An 11822-nucleotide genomic window follows, 5' to 3' on the forward strand; every position below is an offset into this window, starting at 1 on the left:
TAAGAAAAAGAGGATAGACTTAGATAATATAAAAGAAAGAAATTGTTTGCTACCAGGGTAGTGAAGGACTCGAACTGCCCAGAGAAGTTGTGGGTGCCCAATCCCTGCAAGTGTTCGAGGCCAGTTTGAATGTGGCTTTGAGAAACCTGGTCTAGTAGAAGGTGTCCCATGGCAGGAGGATTGGAACTAAATGAGTTTTAAGGTCCCTTCCAAATCAAACCATTCCATGATTTTGTGATTTCATCTATAAATTTACATCCTCGCCTTCATGCCTATTTTATGAATAGAATTTTTAAAGAAGTATCAAAGTATGAGACTAAACTATAGGAACAACAAGGCTCCATAAGCATGTATGCAATTTATGCCAAATGTTATTTCTAAATATTGCAGCATCAATACTGTTTATTAGATTATCCTATTGCTCCTTCTCCTTAAATACCTGTCAGTACAGTCTTTTTCGTAAAGTGTAATCCTCTACAACAGGTCTCAGTTGCTAAATGTGCATCATTTGTTACAGATAAAAATTGTTACATTAATTTTAAATTAATTACCATTTATTAGCTACCAGTCAAAAGGCTTACAGCCTTGTTTCTAAACTAGCAAGTGTTTTCTCTAGGCATCTATAGCTGTAATGACATCCAGTCATCCATTTCTGGATGTGCCTTCACAGAAATCTCCAAAGTGGCATGGAAGCCACCGTTACTGGAAGGAGTACATGCAAAAGACTTGGCACTCTGCTCACACTATTAAACCTCATATCTCAACGCAGTGCCCCCTAAGGAAGCTGCAGTGCTTCTGATACCCCAAATAGTTCATCAGAACAGGCATGGGTGTTTCTGCAGAGCACCACATGTGCTTTCTTTTCCAGAGCTCCACATCTGGGCCTATGTCAGGGGTTAGCATAACTTCGGAAGTGATTTTCCTGCAAAGAGGTGCTTACAGCTTCCTTTATGACCTAACAGAACCTATTAACTAGCTAGTTTGAATATTGACAATTTTTTAAGCCACTTAAAAAAGTTTGACACACCTCTGTGGTCCACATTTAAGAATGGACAAACCCTGGGAAAGTTCTCTCTTGCTTCCAGCCTTGGGACAGGTAACTGGGCCGGGCCAGGGCCAGGCCGGGACACAGCCATCCTGGAGCCGTGTGGCCCTGTTCCACTCGCAACCCCCCACATCCCTGCTATGTGCAGACGGCGCGGCCCAGTTCCTGCCCCCCCTCTCCAGTGCGGCCAAAGATTGAGCTGAAGCTGCCTGGCAAAGATCATGTGACCAACATGGATAAGCAAACTTCAGCTGCAAGGCCCGGGTGAGATTAACCCTTTTAGTGCTGTAAGTTTCCTCCAGAACAGATGAAGCCTGCAGACATTAGGTAAAGAAAGAAGAGCTGAAATCCTGAGGGAGGAGAAAGAGGAGATGCTTAGAAGCTGAAATTCTGTTGTAAAGCTATGGTGGTGATGGACTATGGTACATCAGAGTACCCGTTGTAATTTCATGGAAGCATGGGGGGGTGGAGCGTTCAAACTGCACTTGTGAGCAAAACTACCTGTGCTGAAACAACCAAATGCTGAAGCAGCTGTAATTTGATGAGAAGTTTGAACAGGGAGAGATGGAAGTGATGAGGACTCTTGCTTCAAATTGGAAGGAGAAGACCTCTGTTCCCACAGATGCTCCCAGAGATAGTCTTAGAGATGAAGATGATGAGGACTCTTTTTGCTCCCAGGGAAGGGAGAGGGCCTCTACTCCTAGAGATGAAGACACTCCCAGAGATGGGTGAAGAGAACCTTTGTTTTTGAACAGCTCAACCTTAAAATGGTACCCCAGTAGCTCAAGAGTGGACCATCGAAAGCAGTTGTGGGAAAAGCTGTAAGTCGGGGGAAGGGACTCACATGCGAGTCTCACATGCGGCTGTCTCGTTGTGATATTGAAGCCATGAGAGAATTTCTTGTGGAGATGTCTCCATAGCATGAGCAAGAGGGACTCCTCTCCTCTTCCTAAATGAACTGAACAAGGTTATTATGGAAGTGGTAAACAGATTGAAAATCTCAAGGGTTGTCTTTTTACATTGTCAGTGGGAGAAGGAAGAAAGGTGGGGGGAGGAGAAGTGTTCTGAAGGTGTGGTCTGATTTTTTTTTCTTCTTTTAGGTCTGTTAATAAACTTCTTTATATTCTTTTGAGTTTTGTGCCTGCTTTGCTTTCTCCTAGTTCTTACCTCACAGAAGGTAAATGAGTAAGTGGTGAATATTTTGGACCAAACCTCTACAGCCTACCATACAAGAAGCTTCCTACATTGTGGGAGCAATTGGACTTTGGAGAGATTTGTGGACCAAAGTAAATTACAGAATCACAAAATATTTTGAGTTGGAAAGGACCTACAAAGATCATCAGAGTTCTGAACTCTGTCAGGCTCAAGAAGTATTTGGACAATTGTACTCAATATGTGCAAATGCCCATTTTCAGAGCTTAAGATAAGGATATCTTTCTAATGCCAAAAGGCCTCCACACCTCTCAAATATTACTTTTATAATCCAAGGCAGAAAGAGGTTGAGAGTCCACACCAGCATTCATGTATTGCAAAATCTGTTTTCCACTAATCTTATTCTCAGCAGGACTTGGAGTGTTTATACTCAAACCTCGAAGAAAACCATTTTGAAGTACACAACGATCTGGTGAAGATACCAAATTAAAAAGGATAAAACAGATGCAGATGGACTGTGACAAACTCACTACAGGCATTATAAGATGAAATGACATGGTGAAAGGACAAATGAAGTTCAGTGTAGATATACACCAAATGATGAAGATTGTAAAATCCTTATATCCCCTATATACCCTTAGCACCCATGAAGACAAACACAACTTCCTAAATGCAATGACTGGTAACAGCCAGTTCAAAAGGATCAAGGATAAGATCTTGAGGCCACATTCAAAGCTAAAGAGAGGATAGAACAGTCTCTGTGGGGAGACAAGAAGGCACAGAGAATAAACCAAAGAATTTCTCTTTGATATTACATAGACTGAAGTTCTTGTCTCTTCCATCTTTAAACACTGGAACACAACTCAGTAATATGCAGAACCAACTAGTAAGGATGATCCAATACAGAACATTTTTCATAGCAGGATATACTAAGTAAGCTGGTATTCTTCAATTTGAAAGAGACAGCTCAGGAAGCTTATTGATTCTCGATTGATACTGAAAAGGAGAACAGGAACCTTCTGAAGGAAGTAGGGGACACCAAATCAAATTAAGAGGAAGAAGGTTCCAAATAAATGAAAGGAAGAATTTCTTCAAACACAAAGATAAATGGTGTAATTCCTCACCACAGGATATTGCCGATGCTCAAAGTTTACATGAATCCAGGAGAAAACTGTACATTCTAGTGGGAGAAAAGTCCATTGAAGACTTTTAAATTCACTGAAAATACATCTGCTGAGATGCAGTCTCAAATAATTGAAGGCTGGAAGAGTACTATACTTGGTTACTTTGTCCTTATGCTTTTCTCCAGGGCACCACTTCTGGCTATCATTATAAGCAGGATGCTGAGCCTGATGAACCTTTAATCTAACCAAATGGGTATGTGTAAGTAAATTAAACAGTGATAGGACCTGGAACACGGTCATCTATATAATTTAATTGATAGACCCCAGCTGTGAAGGTTTTTTGCAGACATTTCAATGAGTCCAATTAGCATTTCCTCATATAATTCCCAGGCACACTTCAAAAGTTAACATAGGCTAGGGACTATTCTCAACAGACACTATTGATTAAGCCTGTTTCAAAGGGCAAGAGCATTAAGCAGTAGGAAGATGGCCAGATCAAGCCAAATACCACAGAACTACTTGATAAGCCCTGGTAAAGTTTAGCTTACTAAGATGCCAACGTGACTGCATTTATTTCAGGGGGAGACTTCCTGTAGAATTTCTAAGCTTTTCCTTTTTTCCCAGACTATCTCTGATTATAGGTGATCCACTTGGTAACAAAAAGAAATCTCAAATAAAAACTTGTAACATTTAACCTTGTACGACTTCATGAAAAAAAGATCTAAAATGCTACCCAAAAGAAGGTGCAAAGAGGTAACTAAATCATTACAAGAAGAAGAGAAAACTCGTATACTTCCCTATATAGCATTAGGAGACAAGTATGAAAAACCTCTATTCACATTTATATCCAGCTGGTAAAGCACTCAGTCTTGCCTGCATGAAATAGGATTTCAAAAATTCTTCTCCCTGTCCCCATGAAGTATCTGCATTGATGGTTAGCACAGGTAAGAGCCAAATTTTCAGCACAGTGGCACTGACTCCACCCACATCTGAACAAACTAGGGAATAGGACCCTAAGTCTATCATGCAAATCGCACATTCTTCCATTATGGCCAAAAACATTAAGACCAACAGGTTGTGTCCATGGTTACACCAAGATTTGCAATTTATGGAATTTCTATTCTAATCTTTTGCTCAGACTGAAGCATTTCTAGCAGAATCTACAGCTCATAAATAAAAGCACTCTACTAGTACACGGGGTTACCTACTGCTTCTCTTAATTGTAGTTTTCTAGTATTTTTAATTATAGACCTTTGAGGTTCGTGACTGTCTTCTATTTATGCGCAATAGCTTCTATTTTTCAAGTAAATTGGAAGCTTCCCCAGTACTTGAGTGTCTGGTTTTACTACTGAATTTTATGATACAGATATTAAAACATTAGAACCAGTAAATAATGACTAACTTCAAACCAGCATGTTAGACTTGGAAAGGTGATTCTTTCTTCATTTACTTATGCTTATTTAAGACAAGCATATTGAAGAGTGAAACAAAAGACCATACCTGGAGACACCCTGGAAGTTTATAGCCTTGTGTATTCTGAATGGACAGACGATAGACAGAGGAGTATTTTATTAGGTGTGATAGGATGAAATAGAAAATGTTGAACCTCCAGGAAATCTTCTTGACACTAAGATCTATTAGGAATTGTCTTCTAAAGGAAATAGATGAAGCCCTGTTTCCTGGGATAATTCAAATTGTACTTCAGAAAATAGTAAATATATACAAAGAACATCCTGCGTTTAGAAGAAAATTAAGCAGATGAAATTTTTTTCTACATTTAGGCTGGACAAACCCCAGACTCCTCCTCTCTTCTCAAATTTATACACAGGCAAAAGCACAATTAAGACATGCAATATGTAAAGTAAAAAGGATGAAACTCTGGAAATAATAAATGACTATCATTGTGGTTTTATTCTCAAAGTTTCCCTTATTCAAATACATGTAACTTTTAAACTAATATCATTTTACGGAGAAGTATTAATCACAGAATTATAGCAAAATAATAACTTTACCAACAATCAAATGTTTACAAGTGCATATCACAGCACATAAACTGCTACATAGTTCAGGTCCAATGACATCCAGTTTCAAAATCCTCTATTTCAAGTGTGAGATGAAAGGGAATATGCTTTATGAAGGAAAGCAGCCAGTCCAGCCAAACTGCAATTGAAGAGTCCCTGTCCAGCACAGCAGTCCTCCTACTGTCACAAATCCTGAGTCTTCTGAGATATCAACTAGTCCTGTGATTTCATAATGTAACAGCACACCTTGCCTCTCTGACTTAAAACACAAACGGGGATTTTATACGAGCATTTTGAAACAGCTAAGCAAGGCAAGGAATTTAGGATTCCCAGCTTCATGAAATGACTGTTATCTATTAGTGACAAACAAGTCATGGTCAGCTATAATTAACATGTAAATGTGTTGGCTTTTCTTTCACCCTATTTCAAATAAAATTTAGATTTGTTCCACACATACTGCCAAATGTTAATGAAACCTATATGGTGTTCATGTTCCCTGTGTCCCAGAAAATTGAATTCTCAGTGTTCAAGCTCATTTACAAAAAGAATCATATTTGTAAAGTGTACTAAAGAAAATACATATTCTAGCCAAAATGGTAGACAAGATGACAGAAAAAATGGGGGACCTGGTTGAAGAGTACTAACTGGAGTGACCAAAGGAAGCAGTAACAAGGAGGAAAGAATTAATTACAGGTTTAACAAAGGAAAAAGGCATCTTAAAGGTTATTTGTTTAATTTGGGTATTTAAGCTGGACATTAGACACAAGTTCTTCTCAGAAGAAGTGACTGGGCATTGGAATGGACTGTCCAGGGAGGTGGTGGAGCCACTGTCCCTGGAAGTACTTAAAAAAAGACTGGATGTGGTACTTACTTCTATGGTCTAGTTGATAAGCTAGTGTTAGGTCATAGGTTGGAGTTGATGATATCAAAGGACTTTTCCAACCTAGTTAATTCCATGATTCTATGATCAGCTAACAGGCACTGGGCCTGTTCCAACTCCGAAATGATGCACATACTTCTAGTATGAAAATAAGTAAGAATAAATTAGATTTCAACCTCTTCCGGTTTCAAGATAGGTCTGAGATCTTGAAGCCTACAGAGGTTGAAATCCAGACCCAAACCTGTTGATCAGGCCAGGTTGTTCAGGGCTCCTCTTGAAAACCTCAAGAAAAAGTTGGTGCTGCAAAACCACTTTGGGCAACTTGTTCCAGAGCTTTACAATCCTATCACAGAAAACTATTAACTGGACATTAAAAACAAGCAAGTATATATGTTAAAAAAGAAGCTGTCTTGGTATTCCCTGTGCTCATCCAATTAGAAATAAGTGTAAGTGATACCTTGCGTAATTTTGATGCCATTAACAGAAAATGGCAAAGACATTTAAGATAATCTCATCTCCTATGTTTTCATGAAGCAAGTCTTTAGTTTATTCCCTTTTGTGTTACCAGGATAAAAAGTGCAGGCCACTGGAAGAGGAAATTACTTCTGTAATAAACAAGTGTCAAAATTAAAACCCCTTTCCTAATGGCTACACATCTTCCTTGCTGCACTTCCATCCCACTGCTCTGCATGCACTACAGACACGCAAACACACCATTCCTCCTTGCAGCAATGTTATGTATTTGAAGGCTGTTCACATATTTTTTTCAGCTGACTCTACACTAAGAGTCAATCGTGCTGTCCTTCCTCAAAGGTTCTCTATTCCTTAGCACCAGTCATTCTCAGTGCTCACCTTTCAAAATCTGTAAAATTGAAGCCATATCAGTACCAAATAGTACTTTTTAATAGGGCTTTTTAATCAGTGTTGCAGACAATAGTTCCCTTTGGAGTACCTTAGTATAAGTCTTTCAGTTGCAATTTTATTTACCTGTTTTCTGTTTGTGATCTAAATAATCCTCAGATTTTAATTTCTGTGTAGGTACTACTTGATTTGGGTTTATTGCAGCTCATATTTATTCTCCCCTGCAAGTAGTTCTTTGCACTCATTCTTTCTATGTTTGATCCCATTTGGTTTTTTTCAGGCTACATCTCTGATTTATCAAGAACATTCTGGATTTTAAAGCTTTCTTCTAGTTATTATCAGTACCTTCTGGCTTCCTATCATCATGAAATGTAATAGTCATATTTTCTACCCCATACTGTAAAATTAAAATTCTAAGCATTATTAGAAGAAGAAAGATCCCCATGATATAGTCTGCCTTCTTGGCAGCAAACCAATTAAAATGTCTCTCAGCATATACTTTTTCAGTCACGCTATAAAAGGGTAAACCAATGTTTTTGTTGCAGTTATAAGACTATCATGTAAGAGTGTCATTATCTATGTAACACAAAGAAAACAGAATACAAAGGAGAATTAAAAGAAATTCACAGTGAGAGCATATTTCCCTCGGAGGGAAAGCTTGCAGCATAACACCTGCACACACAGTCTGTACTTCCCATACCACTACTGGCTTCTGTAAGAGAGAACCAAGTTCAACACTGACCAAAACCACAGGAAAGCAGATCAAGACTTTTGGATTCCTCAAGAAGAACCAAGTTTGTCTTGAGAAACTCTTAAACAGCCAAAAAGAATCTCCCTCAATAATTTACATTATAGATGCTTCCCATAACAGTAATATACAAATGATGACGTACTGTCACCTCAGTAATCTCTCCCTCTCTGATGTCCCCAAGGCTTGCTCTGCCAAAGCAGAACCTAATACAATAAACAACTATTGTCATTTGATGAAACTAGAGGAACAAGGCTGAGTTGGTTTCAAGGATTCAATCCTACAGAATGATAGGGTCACTGAACCAAAAGTACAGGATGGTTCATTTTCATGTACTTCTGTGGGGACTTTGGAATGGCAAATGTCCCACATTGAGGTAGCTGTGTCTCACCCTAGGTGATATGCAAAATAGAGTGTGCAAAAAATTTTGTTCCTTAAAATGCAATATGAGCCAGAACGTTTGATAATAGGAAAATTTTCCATTTCAGTCTTTGTAATCATGTTTGTTACACACAAATTAATATAATTATTTCATTTTGTGCTGCTATGTTAAAATGCAAATGTGTTGATAATTTTTTTATACTGGAGTTTAGTAGCTGAAACTCTAAATTGTTATCCTTAAGCAATTGTTTGAATTAAAGCTGAACTGAACAACTGCTGAAGACCTACTTCCCATAACTTTAAAACACACACTTCCCACACAAACATCTGATGCTTCTGATGAGACTAGCCCAAATTATTTTTGCATGATCACTGGTAAGTAAAGATCCTTCCAGTCTTATATTTCCTTTAATTTGAAGGGCAGTTGAACGCAGCATTATTAGTTACACTGGAAGTATTTTTAAATGGGACCTTTTAATGATCATCTGAATTTATGAGACAAAAAAGAAAAAAAACAGTCTAAGCATGCTGGTTTAGCTTCCACATAAGGAAAATGTGACTACCAGTGGTTGGGTCATTTTATCTCTGCTTTAAAATAAGGGGAATCAAGCAAAGAGAGTGGCAGCAACAGCTGGAACCATGTGCCTGTGCTCAAACACGATTTATTCATAAAATTCGAAGAGAGCACAGCACAGCTGCAGAGCAATAATGCGGAGGGGAAAAAAAAAGAAAAAAATCCACAAGCCCTTCAGAACTGATGAATAATGATACTACAGAGGAAATAAGATCTGTCAGTGGAGTTAGAGACACTCAAGCTTAACAAGTGGTTTTTTTAGAGGCTGAATCCTCACATTATAAATGTTAGTTGCTATGGATGCTGGTTTTTATTTCTGATACTCCTTCCTTCTTGGCTACTGGGATACTTCCTCCTAAAAAACCCTCAAAATCTTAAATCTGCTTCAATTCTGTTAATCCATAGCATTCTTTCTTTAAAATACCAACTCTGGAAAGCTGTCTGACACTTTTGAAGAGGTATGGTGGGTGAGTGAATATATCCATGTCCAAAGCAGAGATATGGGATACACATCATAAGGTCACCCCAAGACAGCAGCCTAACTCACAAATGTATTACACTTTTTTAAATTCAGAAGATACCCCCTACTTACTATTTTCATCAGTCTGAATATTGCCAGAATAGCAGCTTCTGTCATTCTTCATCTTTATGATACATAAATTCAGCAGAAATTCTTTTCTGCACCCTTTTTAGACAGTGGGCTGAAGCACAGAGACACTACCTGCGTTTCAAGAAAAGGCTTCTTTCAGGTTGCCTGATCCAAACCAGCCAAAAATAGTGAGAAACCAGTAAACAGGCATGAACATGGTTGACAACTGAATTTGCAACCATAAACTCTCACCACTGTTACTTTTTTGTCCTATTAGACAAGCTGGTATCTGGCTCTTCCTCCTACTTTTCCCTCAACACAGATTCACTTGCCTTTGATGACCTGTGAAGACTTACCTGTCAGAAGTAACACAAGAAGATTGGGTTGCATCATCTAATGCCACCCAATGCAGGCATTCTATCAGCCAAGACAGCCTTCTGCAAGACCAGTTCAGCTCCCATTTTAATACAAGCTATTGAACAGTTTCCTGCCACTGCAGAGGTTCTGTTGGTTCCTCGTAAAACTTTTTCTTAGGGAAAAAAAATCTAAAAGAAGCCCTGATGGCACTCAGTAAACACTCAAAGAACTTCTTGTTCTTAAGCATTTACATAGCAAAAATTTAAGAATTTTATTAATTAAAGGGCTAAGGTAGACACTCAGAACAAAGCTCTACTTGGCTGGCCATATATCATATTGTTAAACCAATAAATAACACAGACAGAATAATTTACCTCTTCACCTTCTTCACCTTTACTACCTGGAAAGCCACGTTCACCCTGGAACACAAAAGGATGAAATACAAATCTCAAACAAATATTGTTCAAGTAATTGTATTCTTTAAAATAATTTTACTGCACTGAACTTTTATTATGAGACAAAAATGAAATAATTTGGATGCTGATTTTCTCTCATTCAAAAAGGTGGGAATTCTCTACAAAAAATGATATGGCTTTCCATAGTTTTGTCAATTAATAGGAGTCATTTATTTTTCCATTCATCCTATGGGATTTTCTCAGCTTTAAAAATTCTCAACTATTTATTGACTCTAGACCTGCTTATTGCAGTACTTCTATTCTTCTGCAGAACCAATTTTAATACATTTATTCACATTAGTACCTTCATTTTAAATTTTAAACATGACTAGTCAGCTGTGAAGGTCTCCAACTGGATTAATTGAAAAATATACAGATATGAATTATGAAAAAAACCCTAATTTCTTGCACTTTGAAAACCATATCCAATTACCCAAGCATTAAAAACAAACCAAAACAAAAAACAAAGAAAGAGAAAACACAGAAGTGATGAGTTTTAAACTATTAACTCAATTTCAGCGGACTAAACTCTTTGTTTGATGGTATTTCAATAAAAAGGCCTGTTATAATGCTCTTTCCAGCTCTGATTTCCTAATTTTGAGCTCAGAAAGGGATCATAATGTACAATCAAACTATGTTAACATCTTCATGAAATGCAGTTTGCAGTCTGTCTATATTATACAAGAATAACACCTCCTCTAGGTTTTTATTAATGTATACTTGCATGTTTTGTGAGACATACAGAAGGCAGATGGGCAAAATTATATACAGACAGCACAAAAATGACCTAATTAAAAAAATCCAAACTTTTTCTTTCTCCCTCAAATCGTCTAGCAGGAGATGATTTGCATGTCTTTTCCAGTCCCCAGAATTCAGTCTCATGGCCTCAGTACAACACACAGGAGTTTTTATACATCTGTAGACAAAAAGAGTGGAAAATATCCAAAGGAGAACTTATTGTGGTTTTTAAAATTCCTTTAAAAAAATTAGACAGAGCAATGTCTAAACCTTCCTTCACTCTTCAGAGAGTATAATTTCCTTAAATAGCAGTCTAAAGTTTGAGTAAGATTAACTAGAACAGCTGGCTATAACTTGCAGAATTTCTAGCAGCATTTTGTCAAATCTTTCAAGTAATGTATCATGCATGTACTGATCATGTACTACACATCTGGGAATTAAATTCAAAGCTTTGGAGGTGTGCAGATGTATAAATTATCAGATAGTTCTGGACTTTTCATCACCTACCTACAGTGGTTGCCTTTTGCTTTTTTCTTTTGGCAGGGGTGGCTCATACAATCAACAGCTCAGTTTTGGAGGCAAGCCCAAGAACAAGCATGTAAAATGGTATCTAGTGAAATGAACTTCAACATGCCCTCTGTTGGGATTTTAGGAGTTCTTCTAGTTTTTTTCTGTTAAGGGAATTTTCCCCCATACTGGTGCTAGGGGAACAAATGGTCAGGTGCTTAAGAAGAACAAAAGACCTAGCTGCTCTTTTTGTTTCACCTGAGTGTGTAGTCAGTCAGTCTCAGCATTGGGAAAAAGAGGGAAGCTGCTTGTTCTTCGGCTGTTTTTCTTTCTGCCGGAGCAGCCCCGGGATCCCAAGCCCACCTTCCCTGCCCCGCTGGGAGCCGGGCT

General features: G+C 38.1%; 1 protein-coding gene across 7 annotated transcripts in view; it reads right to left on the reverse strand.

The window, feature by feature from the left end:
- COL19A1 (collagen type XIX alpha 1 chain) overlaps positions 1-11822 on the reverse strand; it is a 181402-nt gene that overhangs the window by 102998 nt on the left and 66582 nt on the right. For 6 of the 7 annotated variants that reach the window (XM_017739315.1, XM_017739316.1, XM_017739312.1 and 3 more), the window contains exon 11: positions 10107-10151. The exons of the other annotated variant lie outside the window; for it this stretch is intronic. In XM_017739315.1, coding sequence (XP_017594804.1) covers positions 10107-10151 — 45 coding nt within the window. The remainder of the gene's footprint in view (positions 1-10106; positions 10152-11822) is intronic. 7 annotated transcript variants of the gene reach the window in all.

The sequence above is a fragment of the Corvus brachyrhynchos genome, unplaced genomic scaffold, assembly GCF_000691975.1.
Source record: "Corvus brachyrhynchos isolate BGI_N302 unplaced genomic scaffold, ASM69197v1 scaffold136, whole genome shotgun sequence".
Taxonomy (NCBI): Eukaryota; Metazoa; Chordata; class Aves; order Passeriformes; family Corvidae; genus Corvus; species Corvus brachyrhynchos.